At 47.9% G+C, this 24761-nt stretch overlaps 1 protein-coding gene across 1 annotated transcript in view; it reads right to left on the bottom strand.

Moving 5' to 3' along the window:
• Positions 1-3103: 3103 nt before the first annotated feature.
• Positions 3104-24761, bottom strand: part of ARK2C (arkadia (RNF111) C-terminal like ring finger ubiquitin ligase 2C) — a 90355-nt gene continuing 68697 nt past the window's right edge. Inside the window, exons 2-8 of the mRNA XM_087819075.1 lie at positions 22765-23080; positions 21155-21265; positions 16906-17035; positions 15028-15132; positions 14599-14694; positions 9942-10048; positions 3104-9428 (exon numbers count right to left, since the gene is read on the bottom strand). Coding sequence (XP_087675201.1) covers positions 9311-9428; positions 9942-10048; positions 14599-14694; positions 15028-15132; positions 16906-17035; positions 21155-21265; positions 22765-23080 — 983 coding nt within the window. The 3' untranslated portion in view covers positions 3104-9310. The remainder of the gene's footprint in view (positions 9429-9941; positions 10049-14598; positions 14695-15027; positions 15133-16905; positions 17036-21154; positions 21266-22764; positions 23081-24761) is intronic.

Raw genomic sequence — 24761 nt, 5'->3', positions numbered from 1 at the left:
AGGCCTCCCTCACCAGGGCACTTGCTTGCTTCTCCCTAGTCCTGGCCCTAGCAGAAAGATATTTTTCTACCCAAAGTTCCCACAAAACTATGTACCCCAACAGCCCAAATTCCGGGGCTGAGACCCAACAGCTAGCCATGGTAAAGGTGAACAAACCCCTTCTCTTGCAAAGGTTCCCCTCAGCCCATCTCACCCCAAAGCCCCCGCTGCTGACAAAGCCCTTGGTCATTGATGGGATGGTTGGCCATGGGCCGGTGCTGCTGGAATGTCACCTCTCTTCCCACCAAGACAGAGCCCCCTCACTAGAGCTCAGGGTGAGGAAAACAAAGGAAGGTATGGTTTCTTCCTCCCCCAGCTCCTCCCTTCCACTCCTGCAGTCTTAGCCAGAACTGCTCATTCATTCCCCAGACCCCACCCCCAGCACTGACAGCTGCTGCCCTTGGCAGAAGAGTCTTCTGTTTAAGGATGGCTTCTTGAGTGACAAGGTTTTACATCAGCTCCATTTTTCCTCACCTGATTTAGAGACAAGCCTACATGAAAGAATATTTGGAAAGAACCTCGATTGTACTGCTTTCAAGTAATTGCTAACCTAGTACTAAATAAGTATCTCCGGGGGTCTATATCAAAGAAAAGATTAAAACTCATTTGCAATTAGCACAAGCTATTTACATACAAACGGTTGTACCACAGTCTAAAAAACACTTTTGCTCTTAAGTGGGTTAAACAAAAGCCTTCTGTTATTATTTTCTCAGCTCTGGCTGAACAACCCTTTTCTTCCAAGATTTTGATAGAAGTAAACTCAGTCAGTTCAGATACAACCTTTATGAACCTGGTTACGTGGGGTCACACTAGATGAGGTCAGAAGTACTGTGGGTGCCCCTCTTCCTACACACCCCTGTGCCGCGTGTCCTCCTTGAACTGGCACCCGCATTACTCCCAGCCCCTTGGCAGAGTGTGGCGCCAGGCGTCCACCACTGGCAGCACCCAAGTGCCTGAGCGAGGACCGGGTAAAGGGCCTTCAGAAACAGGTGGAGAAGCTCGGCCTGGGAAAAGGGAAACAGAGCCTGTGGGAAAGAAGGAGGTTTGGGACAGATGGGCTTTGAGAGTGAATGCCTTTTGAAATGAGGAAAGAGCATTTTAGCCCTAAATTTAACAAGGGAAGTTTGGGTAGTGGCACCTAGATGGTGGGGGAGGTGGTGTTGATTATGAGCTGGAAGGAAGATAAGACTGTATTTCTGGCCTAGGGGTCTCAGTGGGACCTGGGAGTGAGGTGAGGATAGTGTGGTGATTAATTTTATGTGTCACTTTGGCCACTGGGTGCCCAGATTAAACATTATTTTGAGGTGTGTCTGTGAGAGCATTTCCAGGTAAGACTAGCACTGGACTCCGTGGACTCAGTCAAGTGGATCAGCCTCCCCAACATGATTGGGCTTCATCCCATCCACTGAGGGCCTGAATAGAACAAAATGTCAGAGGAAGGGAGAATTTGTCCCCTTTCTGCTGCCTGCTTGAGCTGGACATCAGTCTTCTCCTGCCCTTGGACTAAGACACCATCGGCTCCCCTGGTCTTTGGGCTTTTGGACTCAAACCAAGTTACACCACCAGCTTTCCGGTCCTCCAGCTTGCAGATGGCAGGTTGTGGGACTTCTCTGCCTCCATAATCACAGAAGCTAATTCTTTCTGATGATAAATCTCCAGATAAATAGAGATATCTATCTCTATCTCTATCTATCTATCTATCTATCTATCTATCTATCTATCTATCTATCTATCTATCTATCTATCTATCATCATCATCTATCTATCTATCTATCTATCTATCTATCTATCTATCTATCTATCTATCATCTATCTATCTATCTAATCTATCCATCCATCCATCCATCCATCTATCTACCTATTGGTTCTGTTTCCCTGGGGAGCCCTGACTAACACAGACAGACTCTGTTCCTCCCTAACTTCCTGGGGGTCTTCACGGTGACAGTCTACACGGTCACCAACTACACAGAGGATGAGCCTGCATATTTTCTGAGAAGTCCCTTTCCTCCTGGGCACTGCAGTAGGAAAGTGGGGATTAGGAAGGCTACATTTGTCCACGTAGGGGGCAGGACAAAATCCATGGAAAGAGAACCACTTCACCAGCCCCCAAAATAACTCAGGCCTTTCCTCCTATGGGAACCCAAGGATAATGGGGGGTGGGGTCTATAAATAAAGACCCAAACTGGAAGGAGCCTAGTCTACTGTCCACATGTATGCCATCAGAAACCCAGGGAAGGGCAGTGTCTTTCCCACATCCACATGCTGGTTAGCGGTAGGGCCAGGACTAGCGAGCCCTGATTCATGGATCAAGAGACATAGTTGGAAATATGTGGAAAGTGACAGACAGCATTCAGGATCATCTCACTTGAACAAAAACTGGAGATTTAAATATTCATTAACCTAATGTAAACTATGGACTTTAGTTAATAATAATGTATGGATTTTGGCTCATCAGTTGTAACCATGTACACACTGAGGCAAGATGCGACTAATAGAAGAAACTTGAGGGCTTGTGGTGAGAGAATATATAGGAACTCTGAACTTCCTGCTCATTTTCTGTAACCCTAAAACTGCTCTAAAAGTGAAGCCTGTTACTTTTATAAGTAGTTCATTAATATGGGTTCTGTTTGCAGTCTATGAGAGCAAGCCATCTTTCGGTTCACTGACCCACACACACCTAGAACAGGCTCTAGGCGCTGCTGAGTGTGCGAGGTGCGCTCTTACAAAGGAATGAGAAACCCATGCCAACGGCCACAAAGCACAGGCCTGCTCCCCTGCAGGGAAGCCGAGGCGCCCTCCAGGTCAAAACACAGGGTAACGTTTGAAGATTGACTAAGAATGGGAAATTTTCCCTTTCAGGGACATAAAGTTTAGGAAGCAGGTTAATTAGAGGTTTGGTTCACAGCATAGGACAGACTCTTTGGAGGAGGGGAGGGGAAGGAATGAGAAGGGAAGCAGATGAAAGACGGGGAGGGAGGATGAGGTTTGGACAGACAGAGTCTGGAGAGGCTTTCTCCGGACACGCCCGGGTCTGCACGGAAATAAGCACCCTGCACGAATGAGGTGTAGTTAGCAATGCAGTTCATTTTTATTAGTTATAAATAAAGTACAAAAAATCCACCAAAAGTGAATCTAAGCATTTACACAATTCCTAATGTCTCCGCCTTTTCATTGATGCACTATTGCTTTAATATTCATAATAAATATTCTTCTAGCTTTCTGCTATAAAATAGTCTATGTAGCAAAATGTTGCACAGCACAACAGAACAGAACAGCAGGAGGATTACAAAAAGGACAATCAACACTGAAGATAATCCTTTCACTTACCAGGGGCAACCAAATTACCCCCTGGAGGGCCTGGTGCCGCTGGCTCCACAGCTGAGAAATGAGCTGCAGCCAAGGCCGGGGTGGGGCTGGGGCAGGGGGCAGCTGGGGTGAGGAGGGGTGGGGGCACAGGCCAGCCAGGGCAAAGGGCCCCTTCCCACTTTGACCCTGCAGAGCAGCATAAGGCATGTCTGCCCAGGAGCCTTGCCAGGAGGGCAGTGTCTGCCAGGCCCAGCAGTGTGGTGGTCGCGCGCCCCCTGGGCGACTCCGCAGGCCGTCTCCAAGAGAAGCAGAGCAAGGCTCCAGGGCGGAGGCAGAAAGGGAAGCTGGGCAGGCAGCAGGCAGGAAGCCCAGGGAACGAGACCCATAGTCCAGCCGGAGCCAAGTTGGGGCTTAGGAACCATGCACGGCCCAGCCACTTCTCCAAGCCTGGCCAGGCAGTGTGGCGGATTGGGCGTCTACTTCCTCCCCCATCAGCACCATCCCAGGGGGCCTCATGTGCAAGGTGGACTTCTCCACCAGGCAAGGCAGTGATGTCAAGAGGCAAAAGGAAAAGATGGGCTGGAAGGAAGGGGAAGGAGGAGAAGAGGGAAGAGGCAGACATGCAGAGAGCACAGGAGTGATCCTCCCACTCGGCCAGCCAGGGTCCGAGCCCGCTCAGAGGCTTCTTCTGGGGCCATGGACCTCCTCTCTCTCCTTTCAGCTCAAAGGCATCTGAGCTCACAGCTGCGCCAGGCCTTGAGGCCACTACTTCCCCAAACCCTCCCTGGCACTCCTCCTTGGGGCAGTGAGACTGGAGTCCCCACCCCCATCCTCCACAGCAGCCCCTGCCCACAGCCCCATGGAGCAATGGCAGAGAGTGAAAGAGGCGACACTAGGGAGGAGAAACCATGAGTCTAAAACCTGTATCCCAATCTGTCAAGGGTGATACCTCAGCAACAAAGCCTCCAAGAGATGATAAAATGGGGTGCCAATTCCAAACACTACCGCTTGGAGCTCACCCCATCTCCATAACTAACAAGACGTGGATCTCAGCTCACTCTCCAAGGGACCGACAAACCTTGTGAAAGTACATGTCCCATGTCCAGGGATGAATCTACCTGTCCTGCCTCCCTGTCACCCCCAGGCTGCTGCATATAAAAGGACAGAAGCCCTCCGGATGCCTCCTTTGAGCAGATCCACTGGATACATTCTCAGTGTACTCTCTTCTCTCCTCTTTTCTTTCCTCTCCTTCCTTCCTTTCTTCTCTACAGAGAGGGTGAGATAGAACAGCATGGTGGTCTCCCATGAGATCTGTATCATAGTATCTCTGAGTCTGAGGGACCCTAAAGGCCCCCCAGCTCACCTCCCCCTTCCCAGCCCAGAAAACTGGGACTCAGGGAAGCCAAGTGACTTGCTCAAGGTCACAGGGAAGTTGGCAATAGAGCTGGTCTGAAAACCAGAGCCTCCTAATCCCCAGTCCGGGGATCCTTCTAATAAATCAGGTTCCTGCTGGTCATGTCCAAAGGAAACAGTGTAGAACCAGAGAGATTTGGAGCCCAGGTGGAGAGAGTGACCTCCAGTGCCCCCAGACGGTCAGAGGATGGAGGCAAGGTGGGCTGAGGTTGTGGGAAGGGCGAGGGAAGAAGGAAAAACAGGTTAATGATAGGGGGTGAGGGGGGCAGGGGTAGCAAGTGAAAGGATTACCCCAGTCTGCTGACGAGTGCAAATTATATTCATATATGTGCTAAATACAGTCACTATATTGGAGTTTTTCACTAGATCACAGCATACAGAATCAAAGGTTTGCATTTCGTATGGAATGTATCCAAAGAGGCCAGCACCACAGTAGGACAGCTTGCAATCACACACCCTGATAGTTTGGACAAAATAAAGTTCGCAGAATTTTATTTAAATTTTTTTTTGTATTCGTAGTTGTCATCGTACCAATGCATGCAAAGCATTCCACTCCCAGAAACAACGCCAAAATGAGGTAATAGGAGTAATAAAAAAAATTAGTATCCTTTCTAAATAAATAAATTATAATTAAAAATGCAAAACAACTATAAAAATAATTAAATAAGAACCCACGATATCTACAAGTTAGTCATAAATTATGATTGTTAAATATAAGGCATTTAAACTCACAAAACCCTGTAAACTAGCAACGTGCCATGTTTTTTGTTTTTTGTGGTTTTTTTTTTTTCATTTTTGTTTTTCTATCAGCTGAAATCGCTCTAGCATTTGCTCTACGCGCGCAGGAGATGAAACACAAGGGGGGGACCTGACAGACGTTGCTACAGCCCCACGAGGGGAGTGTGTGTCCCGCCGGCTGGCGGGGGGCTTGGGGGATTTCTTTAGGAAAAAAAAAAAAAATCTGGTGCTTTTTCTTCACCATTGAAAAAACTGTGCTTGTTCATTAGGCGTAAAGAGTTAAGAATACTTGCACGGAGGCTGGGAACATTTGCAGAAGAGGAGCTAGAGTCCTGCCACAGGTGGTGGGCAAGGGCTACAGGGCCCTAGGGGACCCGGGCGAGTGGAGAAGCCCGGTGCCCCCGCACTCTGCCCTCGCAGGCCGGGCTTGTGGCGTTGGTTTCGTGATTGGTGTCCTCAGTGGACCCCTGCGGCCAGGACTGCGCTGTGGCGAGGAGGCCCAACTTGATCCTGGGGCAGCTCTCGCCCCAGAAGGCACTCATGCGTCTCAGTCAAGAAGGGGTCTGAGTCCCTTGAGTTGAGCAGAAGGAGGAGGCCGGGGGTCTCCTCTCCTGGAGGTGGTGGGTGTGAGATGCTGAGGCCTGAGCCTGCCTCTTCTCCACTCTTGCCGGGCTCCCAGACAATGGGGAAGGGGGTCGTGAGGGAGCAGAAACACAGACCCCCTGTCCTCTCTTCTCAGCTGGACAGCTGCCCCGTTGAAGGAGCTGGGAGGTGCCTGGGTCCAGGTCACCTCCTGTGCCCACCTGCAGGGTAAGAGGGCCCCAAAGAGATGGGGAGGGGAAGGAGGCTTTAGGCTCAACCTCCAAAGCCAGCGGAGGACCTCTTCCCTCCAGGTGGTCCCCACCCACCCCAGTCAGTGCCTAAAGTTAGCCTGGGCACTCAGGGAGCCTGCAGGTAATTGGGAGGAAGAGGAGACGACATCCCACTCTCAGCCTCTAAAACAGATATTGGTGCCCACAGCAAGTCATTTCAATAGCTCAGTTGGCACACAGCTCTAATGACTTGAATGATGTGTTGATGTCAGGGAGGATCAGAGAATGTGAGTGTTGGAAGGAAATTTAGCAAGCATCCAATCCAACCTCCTCTGTTGCAGCTGAGGAAACCGAGGCCTGTAGATATGAAGGCAGGTTTCTAGCACTACCCACCTTGTCAGTGAAGAGCCAACAAACACTGGAGCCCAGGACGCCCGCTCTTGTCCCATCTGGCCTCCCCACTGACTCTACCTGCTAGCCTTACAAGCTGGCCTTAGAGAGAACAGGAGCCCAAGACTGAGGGGGGTGACCTTCCCTAGACCACCCTGCCTGCCTGTGGGTCAAAGCAGGGTAAGAATTCCCAACTCTCCGGGACAACTAGTAACCAGCTTTTCCCCAAAATCCTGACTCAGAAGTACTTTCCACACTGGTGGGTCTCCAGCCTTTAGCCCTAGAGACACTGTTCACACACTGGAATCACTGAAGGGGACAAGGTCATGTTCATTGCCATCAACCCTGAATTAGACTACTCACCATTTTGCACTAATCTTTGTGTCTTAGCTCCTTGGCTACAGTGTAATTTCCTCAGGCAGGGATATTGTCTTCTTTGCTATTGCCTGTCCCAGCACCTGAACTGGCAGGCACTCAGGAAAGATTGCTTTAGTCTAAGATCCTTGTGCAGCCCTCCCACCAGAAGCACCTCCCCCACTATCTGCCTGCAGGTGTCCAGAGCAGCCATCCCTCCACCTGACAGCTCCAATTGTGCTAGAAGGTTCCACCTCAAGCCAAAATCTGCCTCCCAGTCATTTTTACCCATTGGTTCTGGTTTTACCCTTTGTAGCAGCAGTGCAGACCTCCAATTTCCTAATCTTACAGAATTTCTTCATATATGTGATAAATATCCTGGCCCCCCCTAGTCTTCTCTTATTGATATAAGGGTATTGCGACTGGGGGCGGGGGGCTTTGAAGGTAGTGCAAATGAAGGAGAGGAAGAGGGGAGGGGTAAAGGAAGAGAGCAGAATTCCAGCTGAGCTGGTGTTTTCTGCCTATAGATAAAGAAAGTTGGGTTGGGGTTGGTGGTTTTGGTGGAATTTGGTAGGTTTTCCTATATCTATCCCTTTGTTCTCCCATCTCTCTGCTCTCTTTGAGGTTCAGAAAAACAGTGGGGTAGTGCAGAAAGACACACTGTGTGGTGTCACCTGGAACTTCCAGGTCTGTCTCTCCTACCACCCCCATCCCTAAATCCTAAGGAGGTTCCCAGGAGAAAGCATAAATGTGTTGGGCTGATAGTATTAATCCTCACAACAGCTGGGTGAGGTAGAGGAAGTGGAAATGGAGAAACACTGTTGTTTCTCCCCACTCTAAGGAGAAGGAAACTGAGGCACAGAGAAAGAAAGGGACTTGCCCAAGGTTATCAAAGAGTCAGAGAAAGAGCCAGAGGCTAGGGACACAGTGCCTCCCAAACCCAGCCAACAGGATCTCATGGCCAGGGCCATCTCCAAGGGACTTCATCAAGATTTGAGTCATCCCTAAGGAAGCTCAAGTCTTCTTCAAGGTCCACAGGATTTGACCTCAGCCCTCAGTGTTAGCTGAGAGCATTTTGGCCAAGACCAAACATCCATCACCTATGCTAACTTGCCTTCATCATCTGGTTATTTATTTATTTATTTATTTATTTATTTATTTATTTTGCATAGGGAGGCAGTGGCCAAATTGCTTCTTTGTGACAGGGCATGAGCAGGCCGAAAGGAAGAAGTTGGCTTGAGCAGGGGCATCCTGGCTCTGAGGAATCTGTGACAACTTTAGTTGAAGGCTAGCCCCTCCCTGGTTCAGTGTGGAACTGGGGGGATGGCTGGAGCTAAGTAGATGGGCTCTGGAACTGGGGATCCCTCTCTCAAGACAGAATTCTCTTACCTACTCAAACTCTACCTTCCCAACCCTGCCGGAGACCCGCAGAGGCCCATCTAAGACCCCATCTGCTCCTTCTCTAGTCCTACCCTCTCTCAGACTCCCCCTTCCATGCTCCGTGCATTGTAAACATGAGAAAAACCAAAGCAAAGGGAAAAACCAAAACGGAAACCAAAACAAAGACACCCCCCCGCCCCACCTCCCAACCTGGGTGGAAAAAAGTATCTTTTTTTTTCATCGTAAACAGGATTTGGCTTTTTCTTTTTTCACTTTTGATTCCTTTTCCCTTTCTCTCATAAAGACGGGAAGATTTGGGCTGTCGTTGGTTGGTTCGGTCAGGCACCAAAACAAGAAACTCAATGAGAAATATTTGGTGCGAATTCGGTAATAGCGACATGTCCACCACAAGATGACTAGAGCACCACACACAACATTTTTCTTAAGCTAACATGCTCTGGCTGCCATCCACAGAAATAGCTAGAGACCCCTACATGGTTTCTACGTGGCCGAGAGGTATATATACAATCCTTCAAAGGACAGGATTGAGGGGCCGGTCTGTCAGCTAGGCCTTCAGGATCACGGCTAGATTCTCAGCAGCGTGGGCCCCCCCTTCCCACCCCTGCTCCGGGCACGGCCAGCTCCCCCCCTCCCGCGCAGCGAGGCAGATAGGGACAGTCACCACTGTGGATGGGTAGGTCCTCCCCAACCCTTCCTTCCCTCAGACACTGATACCACCAACTCTTCTCTCCACAAAATGTGCCTGCAGGCTTTTCCTCTACTTCAAATGGCTCAGAAGGCAAAGTTTGGCTGCAAGGGCTATGGCCGTGGAGGGACCTGGTGAAGGAAAATGGGGTGTCCACTGGCTGATTCCTTCCTCAGCTGTCAGCTCCCAATTGTGTCTCAATGTCCACCCGGCAGATGGGGCATTTCTTGCTCATGGCGAGCCACTGGTCCACACACAGTTGGTGAAAAAGATGCATACATGGTAGGCGCCTGGAAGAGAGGGGGCGAATCAGAGGAATGGCTGAGGGGGAGGGGCCCAGGGCTGGGCCAGAAGCTGAGGGATAATGGCTACTCAAGGGGCCAGGAGACTCACACCCAGGACTACTAGGGGTCGGGCCATAGAGGGTCTTGGGAGTTCTATCATGGAGTGAGGCTGTGGCTGGGATGGGAAGTCACAGCAGGAAGGAGAGCCCCAAACTCCTCCTTCTGCATGAAGCCCTCAGTTCAGCCTGAGACAAAGCCATGACTTTGTCTTAGACCCATCCAGGCCAAGTATCAGGCTGTTCTCTTAAACTTAGTATCCACAGGCACCACACATCTAGAACATTCCACACCCCACCTTCCTAGAACAACCACAAAGCCCACTGTGGCACACTTGGCACGTGCACACACACACACACACACACACACACACAAGCAAGCCTTACCCCAACACACAGCACATGACTGGTCACCAATACCCACGAGGGAAGGGAGAGGGAATCCAAGAGGCCAGCTTCCTACCTCACATCTTCTCCATCTTCCAGCATAGACAGACAAATTGTGCATTTCTCATCTGTGTCTGACTCCTCCCCCTCTTCCTTCTTGCCCTTGCCATCCTGGGGTCTTCTCTATGAGAAGCAAAGGAGGAGCATTTGTTAGCTGGAGCAGACTCACCTGGTGGTCACTGTCTTTCATCCAGTCTTCCCCCTCCCTTGCAGCCTCTTCCCCCACCCCCCTCCTCCAGTGAGACAGTCTCTTTTTAGCGCCTAAGTAATATCCAGACTTCTCTATGCTCTTCCCAGACCCTTCTCCCTGCCTAATCTCCAACCCCTCCTCCTTGCTGCAGAATTCAGAGGGTTCAAAGCCAAGTGAACTTTATTATTGTTGTTCCAGTCAATTCATGTCCCAGGCATAAACTTTATACTGTCCTAGGAGCATAGAGTTTGGAAAGGAATTGAGTGCCAATGAATTAATCCTTTGCAAACAATGGCTGTGCATAAACAACTTTACCTTTTCTGTTCCCCTTATTCAGTCCACTCATCCTTACACCCTTTCCAACCTAGATCCCTGCCTCCAGGCTTCACTCATTCATCCATGTTTCCTTCCTTCCTTCTTTCTTTTTTTTTTCTTTAAATATTTTTATTGATTTCAGAGAGAGGAAGGGAGAGGAAAAGAGAGATAGAAACATTATTGAGAGAGTCATTGATCGGCTGCCTCCTGCACGCCCCCTACGGGGGATTGAGCCCACAACCCGGGCATGTGCCCTGACCTGGAATCAAACCATGACCTCCTGGTTCATGGGTCAACGTTCAACCACTGCACCACAACAGTCAGGCCCTTCCTTCTTTCTTTCCTTCCTTTCTTCCTTCCAGTTATGAATATCTATTCATTTTTCATCCATTACTAGATAAAGAAAAAAATCCTCAACCTGGTATTAACATCTATAATTTGTACCAGTTATTTTATATTGTTGGATATCTCTTCCTATCCAAAAAGTTCTTTTAAGATAGGCACTAGTTCCAACATGAGATTAGTCATGTAGGCACTCTGTTTATACTTTGACTTTAATTATTCTGTTTTAAATTCTATGATAATTATTTCAAAATAGTTAACCACTATGTGGGAAGTTTCAAGTTCTTCAATGGCACGGACCATAGCTCACTCTTCTTTAGGTATCACCCACCCTTGGCCAAGTACAGGTACATCACTGATGCTTAATTCTGGGGAGGAAGGAATATAATCAGTGAATGTTTAAAAAATATATTAAAAAGTATGCCTACCTTTTATGTTCCCATCTCCATGCTGTGCTGTGAAACAGTCTGATAATACCCATGGGAAGAAAACTAGCCCTTCGGTCCCCTCTCCAGGAATAAGCAGACTTAGAGGTCATTTTGCAGAGAGAAAAATCTGGAGAGTCCCAAAATGAAGACACCCAGAGAATGACTATGACCTTGGGGCCAGGCCTAGATAGAACCACTCTGGTCCCTTGTCCCTGGTCCTAAGCTCTGGAGTTTCTTAGTCTGATTTTTCTGGAGAATACTATAACCTCACTGGAACATATAAGAATGCCCATGCCTTCTGCTCTAAGCCTCCCTGTGCCCTATACCCCACTGCAAACCCCACCAGGTGGTTGCAATAATTTCCCTCTTATCGAGAATCCAGAAAATCAGAATTACATTCTGAGTCCCATATAATTGTCATGGCTTTTGAGGATGAATGGAGTCATGATGACCTGCCTGCCTGAGAGCCTATTTGTGTTTGCTGGAGGAGTGGCCTCATTGTAATCAGTCCTGAGAAAAAAGAGAAGTTCAATAAAGGATACCATTAAGACTCAACCAACTATTTGCTTATTTTCTATTGTTTTTTCCACAATTGTTTTATGATTTCCTTTTCATAGTTAATAATTTTAACTTATTAGTTATACCTTGTTTTACCACATCTAACCTATATTTCTTTAAACCATTCTCTTTTCAAAACTCTGTTTTAATCTTTTAGGTTTTCTGGTTTTTGTCTTTTCATTATCTATGCAAGTTTTATTTTAACTAACTTTTTTTCAGAATTTAATGAATTTAATATTTATTTTATCTCTGTTGCCCTTATTTCTCATTTTCATTAACATTCCTTTTCACTTTGATGTTACTGATTTCAGTTTTATATTGTTTTCATATCTTTTCCTAATTATTTTTCTGTATTTTTCATTTTTATATCCTTACTATTTTAAAATACCGTTTTTTGTTTTATATGATTTTACTCTCAGTTTAAATTTTTAAAGTTTATTTTTACATTTCATGTGGGTCTTAAACTTTATCATTTCTCATTTTTAAATTATTCTTATTGCTTTTTTATAATATTTTTATTCCCATAATTCTCCCTTTATTCTCATAAATTTTTAACTCAACTCTTTATCTCATTGATTCAGTCCATTTTTCCTTTTCATCCTTTGTATGTGTTCTTTTCTGTCTTCTCAGGGCCTCTTGCAGTGAAGGCAGGTGAAGTGTGTGGCCCTGGCAGGAGCAAGCACACCCTGGCCAGAAGCTGCTCCAGGCTCCTGAACATGCCTCATTCCCTTCCATGTTCTTTTCCAATAACCTGAAGCTCTCTCTCCAGAGAATGATCATTTCCTCTTTTAGCACATTATCCATGCCTGACACATAGTAGATACTCAAATATTGGTTGAAATCACTTATGGCTAAAGTCAGTGCTTCTACAAGGAGGTACACAGACCAAGATTCATGGTCTTTGATGTTGACCACATAGGCTTAGAACAAGTGAGCTTCCCATCCAGGGGAGAGCAGTTCACCATTGCTGAGCACTTACCACTTACGTGGCACTGTGCTGAGCTATGTAAGTGCACTGTCCACTGAATCCTCAGAGCACTCCACATGGTAGCTACTAACATATCATTCCCCCTTTAAATTCAAAAAGCCAGGGGAGGGGGCCAGAAAAGCCAACTAAGTTGCCCAGAGTTACACAGTTATAGGTGGTGGTTATTGACAGAATGTCTGTCTGTCCCTGCCTCCGCCACAATATTCAGATGTTAAATCCCTAACCCCCTATGTGATGATATTATGAGGGAGTCTTTAGGAAGTGATTAGGTTTAGATCAAGTCACTAAAATGAAGCCCAATGATGGGATTAGTGCCCTTATATGAGGAGAAAAAGACACCAGAGCTTCCTTTCTCCATATATGAGGATAAAGCAATAAGGCAGCCATCTGCAAGCCAGGAAGAGAGCCCTGGCCAAGAACCAAATCTGCCAGTGCCTTGATCTTGGCTTAAATGTCACCCAGTCAATGGCATGTTGTTATAGCTGCTCAAACTGACTGAGATAGTAGTAAAACTGAAATTCAAAACTGTCTGGTTCCTACACCTAAGTTCACAAACCCTGTATCCTAGGGCCTCGTGAGGAGGTGAAGATGGGCCCTGGCTTGACCACAATGAGCATGTTTCTGCTCTAAGTTTCTTAGTACTTGTCAAACCTTTAATTCTTAAATTTTAAAAAAATATTTATTCATTTGTTTTCATATCAGACTTTATTTTTAGAGCAGTTTTAGTTTACATAAAAGTTCAGTAGAAAATACAGTGTTCCCATTTCCCTCTGCCTCTCAACACAATTTGCCTTATTATTGACATCTCTCATTAGTGTGATGCATTTGTTGCAACTGATGAACCAATGGTGATACACTATTATTAACTGAAGTCTGCTTGTTTACATTAGGGTTTACTTTTTGTGTTAAACAGCCTTATGGATTTTGACAAATGCATATTGTCATGTATCCACCATTAAAGTATCATACCAAATAGTTTCACTGTCATAAAAGTCCCCTGTGAATTACCTATTCATTCTTCCCTCCCTCTCTTGAAGCCTCTGGAAATAACTGATCTTTTTATTGTCTCTAGTTTTGCCTTTGAAATCATACAGTATGCAGCATTTTCAGGATGGCTTCTTTCGCTTAGTAATATGCATTTCAGGTTCCTTTGTGTCTTTTCCTGGCTTAATAGCTCATTTCTTTTTTACATGGGATATTCCATTGTATGGATATACCACAGTTTGTTTATCCATTCACTTATTGAGAGACATCTTAGTTGCTTCCAGTTTTTTTTAATTTAATTTTTAAAATTTTTCACTCAGGTTCCTGACCTCTAATCCTACCTCACATTCCTGGGAAGTCCACCTCTGTAGGCTTAGGATAAAGCCTGTGAATCTGTTGCTTTAAAAGCTCCCCCATATGATCCTGATGCTCAGTGAGAACTGGAAATGTTGCTCTGAAGCCTCAGTTGCCCATTCGTCTACATATGAGACTAGAGTTGGAATTCTTTTCTAAGGCAAGTCTTAGCCTTCAGTGCAGGTGCTTCCTTGCTCAGCCACTCAGATACTAACATTCATTTCCCTGTGCACCTTCCCAATATACCCACTCACAAGTCCACATGTGCACACATACCCATCCCCTTCCCTACCGATGAGAGGCCACCATCTCCCCTCCTGGTCACACCTGACAGAGGCAAAGGGGAAGATCCCGGGACGGTATTGCAGCTTCAGAGCATCTAACCAGAACAAAGGCGTCTAGATTTTGGACTGTGCCCTCTGTAAACAACCAGGCCAAGGTCAACTAGATAACCTCTGCCCCCCTCCTCCCACCCTCAGCCCTACTATGCAGGCTGGCCTGCTGGCTGACTCACCTTCTTGTACTTGTGGGGGAAGGTGAACCTTTCAATGGTGTTCTGTACAGCTCCCCGAGTCACATTTCCCAGCCTGTCCTCGAGCTGCAGAAGCTCCTGCAAAGAGAGAAATGTGGACGTGTGCACTCGTCTGCAAAGGCACGTGTACACACGTGATAAGGCACAGAGGCACTGAGAGGTGTTAGCAGGCGGCGCTCACACTGCCATTGAGAACTTGTCTGAAAGAATGAAATACCTCTACTCGCTCTCTCTCTTTCTACCTCTTCCTCTCAACCCTCAGGCCCCTCTTACCCCACTCGTGTCCTACCCACCAGCAGGGTAAAAGGAGAGAGGGCATGATAAATGGCAATGATGAATGGCAATGGCTTCTCCGCCAACCCGCTGGAGCCAGGCTGGCAGGAGGGCTCCCAGGCAGAGCGGCGGGCATACCTCGTAGCTCTCCCTCACGGCAGAGGTGTGTCTGCTGGGGTTCAGTCCTTGGAGGGCGAGGAAGTGAAGCTGAGGGTAAGGGTAGTTTCGGATTTCATGGACGACCTGTTGGGGAGGAAACGCCTCAGGTAGGACTCAAGGCTTCATGATCCCAGCTTCCCCCTCCTCCTCCCACTACCACCAATCTGCACACCCTAAGAAACTGTGGACGGAAGTGCCATTGTTCCTGCTCCTGGCCTCCCTCACCTCCTCAAGAACCAAGCCTGCACTGGACCAGCCCCAGAAAGAAAAACAAAATCAATAAAGTAACAGCTAGCCTGATGGGGCATTTGTTTCATGCGAGGCACTGTCCTACGCCCTTCACATAACTAACAAATGTAAGGATTTGTAATGTGGGTGCAATTACTATCCTCGTTTTACTGATAGGGTTAATACGACACAGAAGTGAGCGGCCCAAGTTATGCAGCTGAGTGGCGCAGAGCTGCCGTTTCAAACACAGGCAGTTGGGGGGCAGAGGCAATTCCCTTCCCCTCGACTCCACACTGTCCGACCAGGGTGGGGCAAGAAAGGGCACAACACTGAAGGGGGCAACAAAGGACTTAGTAACCAAGACCAAAAATATTTTCATGCGATATTTTTTTAAATCAAAATTAATGTAAGGTATCCGTAATGAACAAAATGTCAAATTTTTCAATAAAGAGAGGATCTGGCCCTGTACTTGCCTGGCCCTGCCTTACCCACCCTGCCCTGGCCCAGGTGGGGGTCAGAGGGCCAGGTGTCAGCTCAGCTCCTCATCTCACTCAGTGCGTGATCCTGGCCTGTTACTTAATTTCTCTATGCCTCAGTTTGCCAACTTGTAAAATAGGGATATTACCCTTTCGTGTGGGGTTCTTGAGAGGCTTAAAGGAAATAATTCATGTAAAGTGCTTAGAACAGTGCCTGGTATGCAGTAAGTGCTCAATAAATGTTAGCTTTTATTCTCAGGAAATGGTGCTTTATAACACGAACCATAGGGCCTCAGAGCTAAAGGGACTAACTGCCAAGATTACTGGCCCACGCCCCCAATTTTACAGTTAAGGAGACTGAGGTGCTGAATAGTGGAGGCAGAAGCAAGTGCAGGCCAGCTGGAATTGTGCTTTGGGCCAGCAACGTGAAGAAGCTGCCTGGGACTAAGGAGATTTTCAGTCTTTTGCTACTTTATTATTGTTATTATTATTATTATTTGCTACTTTTAATGGAACATCTTCACCTTTATTCCATGCAGCTTGCCATGCCCCCGAACCCAACCTGATCCTTTTGCAGTGTCAGCACCCTGCAGTGAAGGGAAGCCCAGCCCCCTGCAGAGAGCTGACTGGATCAGCAGGCCAGGCCCAAGGGCCACCTCTGGGTCTCTTCTGTTCCTTACATCAGTCCTGTGAGATGAGCCAGGTAGGTGTTTTCACCCCATTTCACAGGTAAGTAAAACTAATGCCTAGAGAGGTACTGACCCTGAGAAATTCACTAAGTGTGGTCATACAAGTTCCAGGGACCTCCCTGCCTGCTCTTAGCCCTGAGCCTTTCCCCACAGTCCACACCTTCCTCCTTCCCACTCAGTCCTTTCAGCAGCATGAGCTTCTAGTCCAACAGTTGCCCTCAAGCCAGAGTGGGAATAGAGTTGGGGGGGAGGGGAGCAGTTGGCCTGCCTGGGAGCAGGACACAGGGAGTAGGATACACAGAGGAAGACACAGGGAGTTGGACACGGGACTCAGGGAGCAGGACACACAGAGCAGGACACATGGAAGACACAGGGAGCAGGACACAAGGGATCTGCAGGCCTCAGCCCACCATGTCCCCCAACAGGCAACAGGAGTCAGCTTCCTGGCAGAGCCCCTCGCTCACCATCTGCGTGGAGGAGGAGTTCCTGGGAAAATGGTGCATTCGAGGCGTCGCTAGGTAATGCTGATAGTGCTGAGGGATGGGCCGCACCTGGAACTGAGCAGGACTCAAGCCGGCGTCCACACTGAGATCCCTGCAAGGACACAGCCAGTGAGCCACAGGTGGGTGACTCAGCCGCCAGGTTACAGAAGGAACTTCAGACATCAAGCCGTCACAAACTGCCAGAGCTGCAAGAAACTAGACCTCAGCGTACCCGGCCCCTTTCTTTACAGAGATGAAAATGAGACTCAGAGAAGAAAAGGGTTCTGCAAGGTCTGCAGAGGCTAAGACAGTCACAACCTCATACAACTTCTTGAAACTAGTGCACCTAAGCACCCTCCCAGGACACAGCCCACCCCAAGAGAAATGCTAAGAGAAAAATGCAAATATGACTGGTCGGAGTTTTGGAGCAAAGACAAGGTGGAGGGGGCGGCAGAGGCCTGGAGAAAACAAAAGGAACTCGACACCTGTGAGGACAAGTTATCCTGGACCATACCCACCACCTCACTCCTAAAAGTATAGGAAATTTTATTTTACTTAAAAATTGATCCGTGAATGCAACCGAAGAGGAACCAGGGCTCCTTCAAAAAATGACTAATTTTGGGCCTAGAGAATGAAATGTGAAAAATGAGATTGAATGAAATATTTTGTCATAACTGAAAACTGCACCAGGGTCATGTCAAAACTATCCTGAAGGGGTTGCAACAGGCCAGAGTTTGGACAATTTGCATGTCAATGAGCGTAACTGCAATAGATTGAAACACGTCAAACAGGTACAAATCCATGAGAGTGAGATGATGCTAAAGAAAATTGGTTCCTTTGAAGGATGGTAGGGAACTAACTCCTCATTTTGAAAACTAGTAAATAAAGGGGGGAAACCAAGCATTTATCTTGCCTTTCTTCTGTTAACTATACTTCAGGGTAACCAAGTAGTTGATGAAGGGGAATTTCTCTTTATAAAAGTTTTCTAACTAATAAATGAGTTACGGAATGATTGAATTATCTGTCTCCTTTTTGTATACCCTAAAAAAATAAAGGATCTTGCAGGCAAAGATCATCAATTGCTACTAACATCTCAAAAGGAGAGACAACCAGCTTCCTGCTGGAAAAAAACACCACCACCTTTAAAGTTATTTTTTCCAAAAAATAAGAGCTAAACCTGAATTTGCTCAAGTCTTGATTTAAGTGCCAGTGTTTGGGGAACATAGGAAACTGAGGAACATTGTAAGTGATACCACCAGAGTGTGACCAGCAAAATCCAGATAAGGGGAACTGCAGAAAAAGTACCTGATGTCTTCAATATATTACATATGGTATTAAAGGAATTTCTGCTTTCAGCCATGATAAATATATAATATAATGTACATATTCCTGTATTTTCTATATATATTAGCCTGGATCCTTGGAGTAATTCCTGATGAGTATGTCCTCTGGGAAATAAGTTAAACTCTTTTTTTCTTAAACATCAATCTGAACTTTGTCTTCTGCTGTCAATGGCCTTGGAGTGTGGAGTAGTCTGGCTGCGCCACTGAACCTTATGTACTTCGCACAGAGCTTGCTCCAAAAGTGAGAGTCAGGCAGCTTTGCTGAGGCAGAGCTGCCTGCAGGGGAAGGAGAGGAGGAGGTTCTTGTCCTGCACACACCACCCGTCACAGATCCAGGTGCCTGGAGGCCTCCACTTGGGCAGGGCTAGGCTTGGGTGGTGGCGCAGGGTGCCGTCTGCACTGGGGGTCAGAGTTGGGACTGCAAAGCCAGGACTAAGTCATAAAGGGAGCGTGCTGAGGATGGAGACACTGGAGCAGTGGCTCAAGGTCAGGGTCAGGTTATCGGGTCTGGGCCAGAAAGGGAGCATGCGTCCTGGTTGAGAGAAGCTGCTTGGGTAGAATTAAAATATCCTAAAGAGGGAAAAGCCTGGGGCTGGAAAAGGGCATTTGTAGTGTCTTAATTCCTGAAATTATTTAGGACAGAATTCAGTGGTTTCTGATGGTTCTCTTAAAGGAAAGGGGGTGGGAGGGCGTTGCAGACACACTCTCCCCACCTCCTCCCTCCCACGGCTCCTCGGCTCCTTGAAGAGGGTGAGAGGAGCCCCTCCTATCATTCATTTCCTGCCATCTCATTTCCAGACTGTGCTTCTCCTGGCAGAAGATGCCTCCCTGGAAAATAGGGGCAGGATGCCATTGGCATGATCACAGTGACAAAAGGCCCCTTGTCACAGGAGGCTGGCCCTTGCTGGAGCAGAGCTAATTACAAGGGAGGAGAAACTGTTGCCTCCTCCTCTGGAAAGGGCTAACTACTTGGGAAGTGGGGACAGAAATGGGAGGAAGGGCCCAGGAGTGGGCTCCAGTGGGATCAGGACAGGGGCCTCCCAGCATCCCCTGCTGGGGCCTCAGTCTTCACGTTTCTCCAACAAGCAGGGGCCAGGAATGCAGAGTGATTGAAATGAATGAGAAAGCTGAGGAGATTTGGCTAAATAAAGAAAGTGGCCAAGGCCAATGCCTGCACTGCTCCTCCTGACATCTCTCCAGGACAATTCTCACTTGTGTCACCTGTCCAGTCCCATTTGCCACGTTGGAGCCCATGTGTTTATTCAGATCTTTCAGCTGTATGCAAGGGCCCTGGGTGCCCCATGTGGGCTGGATTGAATTAAACTGGATTGACTTGATGCTGAGGGACAGAATTCAATCCAAACTGCAATTAAATCTTCCTGATTTGAATCTGCTAATTAGAAAAAGCTGGGCTGAAGTCAGCCGCCATGCACTCTATCTTTAAAGGGAGTGTTCAATTTAACAGAGTGTACCGGAGAGCCAGCAGGGGCTAGGGACATCAGAACGTGTCAAAACAACTGTTTCCTGTGCTTGGAAGCACCATTCTCTTTCCATCAACCAGAACAGCCTTTTGAATCATGCCTAGGTGTCCTGTCCTAGGTCGCCCCCAAAGCAAACCTTGGCTAAGCCAATCTGTGTGACTAAATGGCTGAGAAATGACACAACTGCACTGCTATTTTGCTTAATAGTCCTCCTTCTCGTTGAGGTTTTTCTGGGGTTTTGTATGTTTGTTTCTACATTTAAAAAAAAAAAAAGTATTTGACCTCAAAGTTGCAAGAACAGCACAGAGAATTCCTGGATACCCTTCACCCAGATTCACCAAGTGTTAACATTTTTCTATTCTACTGCATTTTTCTCCCCCGCACTCCCTGCATACATACATACATATATACACACACACTTCTCCATGAATTTTTTTCTGAACTATTTAGAAATAAATTGGGCCCAGCTGGCATGGCTCAGTGGTTGAGCACCGACCTAGGAGGTCACAGTTCGATTCCCAACCAGGGCACATGCCTGAGCTGCAGGCTCGATCCCCAGTAGGGGGCGTGCAGGAGGCAGCTGATCAATGACTCTCTCATCATTGATGTTCCTGTCTCTCTCTCCCTTCTTCTCTCTGAAATCAATAAAAACATATTTTTTAAAAATAATAAACGAAAAATAAAAATAAGTTGCAGGCATGATGCCCTTTAGCTCTAACTACTTCAGGGAGCTGCATGTGTTTTTCAAGTGTTTGGGTGTTCAGGTCCAACTGGAGTTTAGATCAACCCTCTCCTCAGCTAGAATCAGAGTCTGGTGGGACTGAGAATCTAAAACCAAGCAACACTACATCCTAGGTCAACAAAGACCTCCGTCCCAAATGCAGGAGATTGCAGGAAGACTTCACAGTGGCCCAGTGCCAACACCACCCTCAACCTCTCTCCCCAGCATCTTCCGAGTCCTTGCCTCCAATATGGCCGGCTCTGCCTCCTTACTGGCATGCCCTGGCTCTTCCCTGTGGATTCCTTGAGGTTCACTCTTTCCAGGAAGACTTTCCTTACTACCCTAGCTCCTGAGACTCTTCTTTCTGCCTTCTTCCCAAGGACCACTGGTTTCTAGCCCTCACTGAACTTGGGAAATATTTTGTATCTCTGTCCCCACCTCCCCAGCAGAAGCAGGAGCACTGAGCCCCAGTCTGGGCACATGGGAACCCAGCCACATCTGAGGTCATTGCCAGACTCAGGCCCAGTAGGGGGCCATCTGGCCCTGAGGGTGACTGGAGACAGTGGCAAAGGCTGGGGCTTGAAGACCAGGCCTCCTGCACCATTCAAGTGAAGGAAACAGAAACTCCATGGATCAGGCAAGACTCTCTACCCACCATCCCTCTCCCAGGGACCCCAAAGACTCACCAGTCAGTGCCCTCAGCCAAATACCTGGGCTGAGGTGTCTGGAGTTGGTGGCCAAAGTCAAAGCTGGGGTGGAGTCGATGGGGATGGACAGACACTCGCTCCTGACTCCGCCTGCACCAGAAGGGAAGAAGGGCCCGTGGCGTCAGCGCTGCCAGGGCCAGCCCAGCTTCCAGGAGCTCTGAGCAGCCCCAGCCAGCCTACGGAGCAGTGGGCTTTGCACTCCCCAAATTCTGAGGAAGCTTCCCAGCTGAGCAGCAGCCAATAACTCAGACATTCCTGCTCTCTCCGGCTGCCCACTGCACTGAGGCCTCTTCCTGGGTTTGCTGCAGGTCACCTGCCCCACCCAGGCTCTCTGTCTCTTCTGCGCCCTCTCCTACTCCCCTTGTCCTTGGCGGGCTGTCTTCAAGACACTCAGATCTGTCTCCTACAGGCTCTCCCACCTCTGTACACCCTTTGTTCCCACCATGCTCTTCTCTCCTTCACCCTTCTTCACACTCTTCCCAGCTTTCACAGCCCAAGTCAAAGCCACCTCCTACAGGAAGGCCTCCCTGAACACTCTAGTTATGGTGACCTCTCCTCCCTCTAACCCCCTATAACATTCACCTTCTGTCCTAAACACCCAACCCCTACAGTTATGGATGTTTATGGCCTTAGAGATCATCTAGTCCAGAGGTTCAAAAAGTGTGCTGCCAGCACCTCTGGGAATTCCTTCACGGGGTTTGTGAGCTCAAACCTATTTTCATACTTTTGATGATATTTACTTTGTCATTTTCTCACAAATGAACACTAGAGAGTTCCCATAACTATGTGCCATGTGGTTCTGCAACAGAAGCTGACATGAGAACATAGTTGTCTCCTATTAAGCCAGGCTTTAAAGAGATTTGCAAATATGTTCTTAAAAAAGGGGGGGAGGTCACTCTTCTTACCACATTAATATATAGCTATTTTTCAAAAATATATTATTGGTGTTAACATATAATGAGTTTGTTGTTATTTTTAAATGAACTGATAAATATTTTTAAAACTTCTGTTTTACTTTCTAATCTAGTAAGTATCAATAGTCATAACCATAAACACAGAAACTTGAGAACCACCAAGTTAGTCCAACTCTTTCTCTTGGCTGTTGAGGCTCATGAGGGGATGATTTTCCCAGGTTTGCCCAGCTCCTTCAGACACTTCGATTAGTGTTTTCTAACTTTACTCTCCCTTTGGTCCATAGCAGGTCTCTCCAACCAGACCAGGGACTCTTTGAAGGTAGGGCTGAACCAGCTGTGTCCTTTGGTATTCCTTAGGGATCTTGAGTTCTAGAACCAGGTGATCAGGAAGCTACTGGGGACATGAATGGTACCTGGTCAAATCTCCCACAACATGCAAAATTCCACTGTAAGCATCACCAGTTACCCAGCTCTTGTCCCTGTGCCTGGGCAATGTGACAGGGACACACACTAGCTATGAGGGAGCCCATGTGGAGTCAAGGCAGTGCTCACTGCCTGAAATGAATTCATCTAACTGGAGCAAAAGCTGCCTCTGCTCAGACCTGCTTAGTGACTATGGTCCTGCCCTTGGCCCAGGCCCTGTCCCACCCCAGGCCCGCCCCAGGAAGCACCCACCTGGGGTGCGAGACGAGCCTGCGGTGCTGGGCTTCCAGGAGCTGCTGCTGCAGGAGGTATTGCTGGTGCAGGGCCTGAGGTAGGAAGGAGGGACCTGTGACGTCCTGGAACTGCAGGGTGGGCAGCGGGGTCAATGACTGGTGCAGGGCGCCGCTGTGCTGGTGGCCCGGGGCCATGTGGGCGCTGAGGCCCGGCTGCGACTGCACGGGGTGGGCCAGGGGGAAGTCGGGCGTGAGCTGCTGCGGCTGCGGGGGGCCCAGGTGGAAGTGGCGGCAGGAGGTAGCGTGAGGATGCTGAGACCTTTGAAAGGGGGCACCTGGAGAGGCAAGGACAGAGAGAAGGCTCCATGAGAACCAGCACTACCCCCCTCCCCCACAGACCCTGTCACCACCCTGGGGACACCCTGCAGCTGGTGAAACTCAAGACCTTCATTAAAACACAGCAGTGTCATCACTTTTATAGCCATATGGTCATCTTCAATGCGGCCAAGTAAATGCCCTGTGCCTTATGTGTTGGGGAGGAGAGGGGTGCTTTCTTTAATGAATAGATAGGCATTCTTTTAAAAATTAACACAGTTGCCCGGCCGGGCATGGTCAGCGGTTGAGCATTGGCCTAAGATCCAGGAGATCACGGTTGGATTCCCAGTCAGGGCACATGCCCGGGTTGAGGACTCCATCCCCAGTAGGGGGCATGCAGGAGGCAGCCGATCAATGATGACTCTCTCATCATTGATGTTTCTATCTCTCTCTCTCCCTCTCTCTGAAATCAATAAAGATATATAAAAAATAAAATTAAAAATAAAAGTTAACACCCTTGTTAGAAGGGTTTTAAGGTCTCTGAGGCAGATTGGCTTTCTGGAGTTAAACTCCTCCCATGCAGCCTCTGACCTCACTACCTTTTCTAATAGATGCCATATAGAGAACACTGAGTCCAGCCTAGCCAAGCTCTGAACTCCACCAAAGCCTTGGCTAGCCAGGACCTAGCCCATAAGGAACTCTCATTTCCAGAGAGAAGACAACCAGGAGTTGTTTTCCATGCAGTTTTAAGAAAAAAAAACTAACCACACAAATATAATTAAACAATGTGTTATAATATTATAACTTATTTAAAAGCAACCATTTCTAGGAATAAGCTGGACTCAGGCAACATTTAATTGAGTCTCCATTACTTTTCTAAATAAAATTGACCTTGATGACAAGCAGGCCTTACAAATTCTCCAGGAGCAAAGATGTAGCTCTCAGCACTGGAGTCCTTCAGTAAAGCCAGAAAGAGGACTTGGCCCTTCAGGAAGGTTTGAGGAGGCTTCCTGCTAAATAGGACAGGTTCAGCTCCTTCCCAAACCCCGCAGAAAGAAGAGCAAGGGAATAAAAAGCAGGTAAACAGCAAGGACAGAAAGAGCAGGAGAGGTGACATCAGCAGGTAACAGATGTCAATGGATTTTTGGAAGCTGGAAAGCAGATGGAGGAATTAGCAGAGCTGAGAAATCAGAAACCGAGCTCCAACCAAAGGGACAGTAAGCAAGAAGGGGGACAGGCCTTGCCACACGTGCCGAAGGGGTCAGGAGTTGGAGGCTGTGGCTACTGTGGAAGGCAGGGGAGAGCTGCAGCTGAGAACCTCTCCGGCAGGGGAGGCCGATTACAAGTCTGTATGAGGAGCAGTTCTGCCTGGGGCTCCTCCCCTCACTTTGACATTTTGTGAGGAAACTGAGCCAGACAGGCTCCAACAGAAGAGAGCAGGGTGCAGCACCATGCTCCAACTGGGCGGCAGGCAAACGCCTGTGAGTGGATCTTTGGAAATCCCTGCCTTCCTCTGCCACTTGGTTCTGAAAGAACTGTCACCCAGGTGCCCCTTCCCTGCACCCTCCACAGCCCTGGACTGGAAACTGGTCCCAGAAAGAGCTCTACAGATACTTCTGGTTGGGAGTACCCCAAGAAAATGTCTGGGTCCCCACTGGCCACTCTACAATGAAGCTAGTAAGTTGCAAAGTCCATACGTCC

This window comes from Miniopterus natalensis, chromosome 7 (genome assembly GCF_054644295.1).
Source record: "Miniopterus natalensis isolate mMinNat1 chromosome 7, mMinNat1.hap1, whole genome shotgun sequence".
Classification (NCBI taxonomy): Eukaryota; Metazoa; Chordata; class Mammalia; order Chiroptera; family Miniopteridae; genus Miniopterus; species Miniopterus natalensis.
The sequence above is the reverse complement of the archived record's forward strand: the minus strand, read 5'-3'. Positions and strand labels throughout refer to the sequence as shown.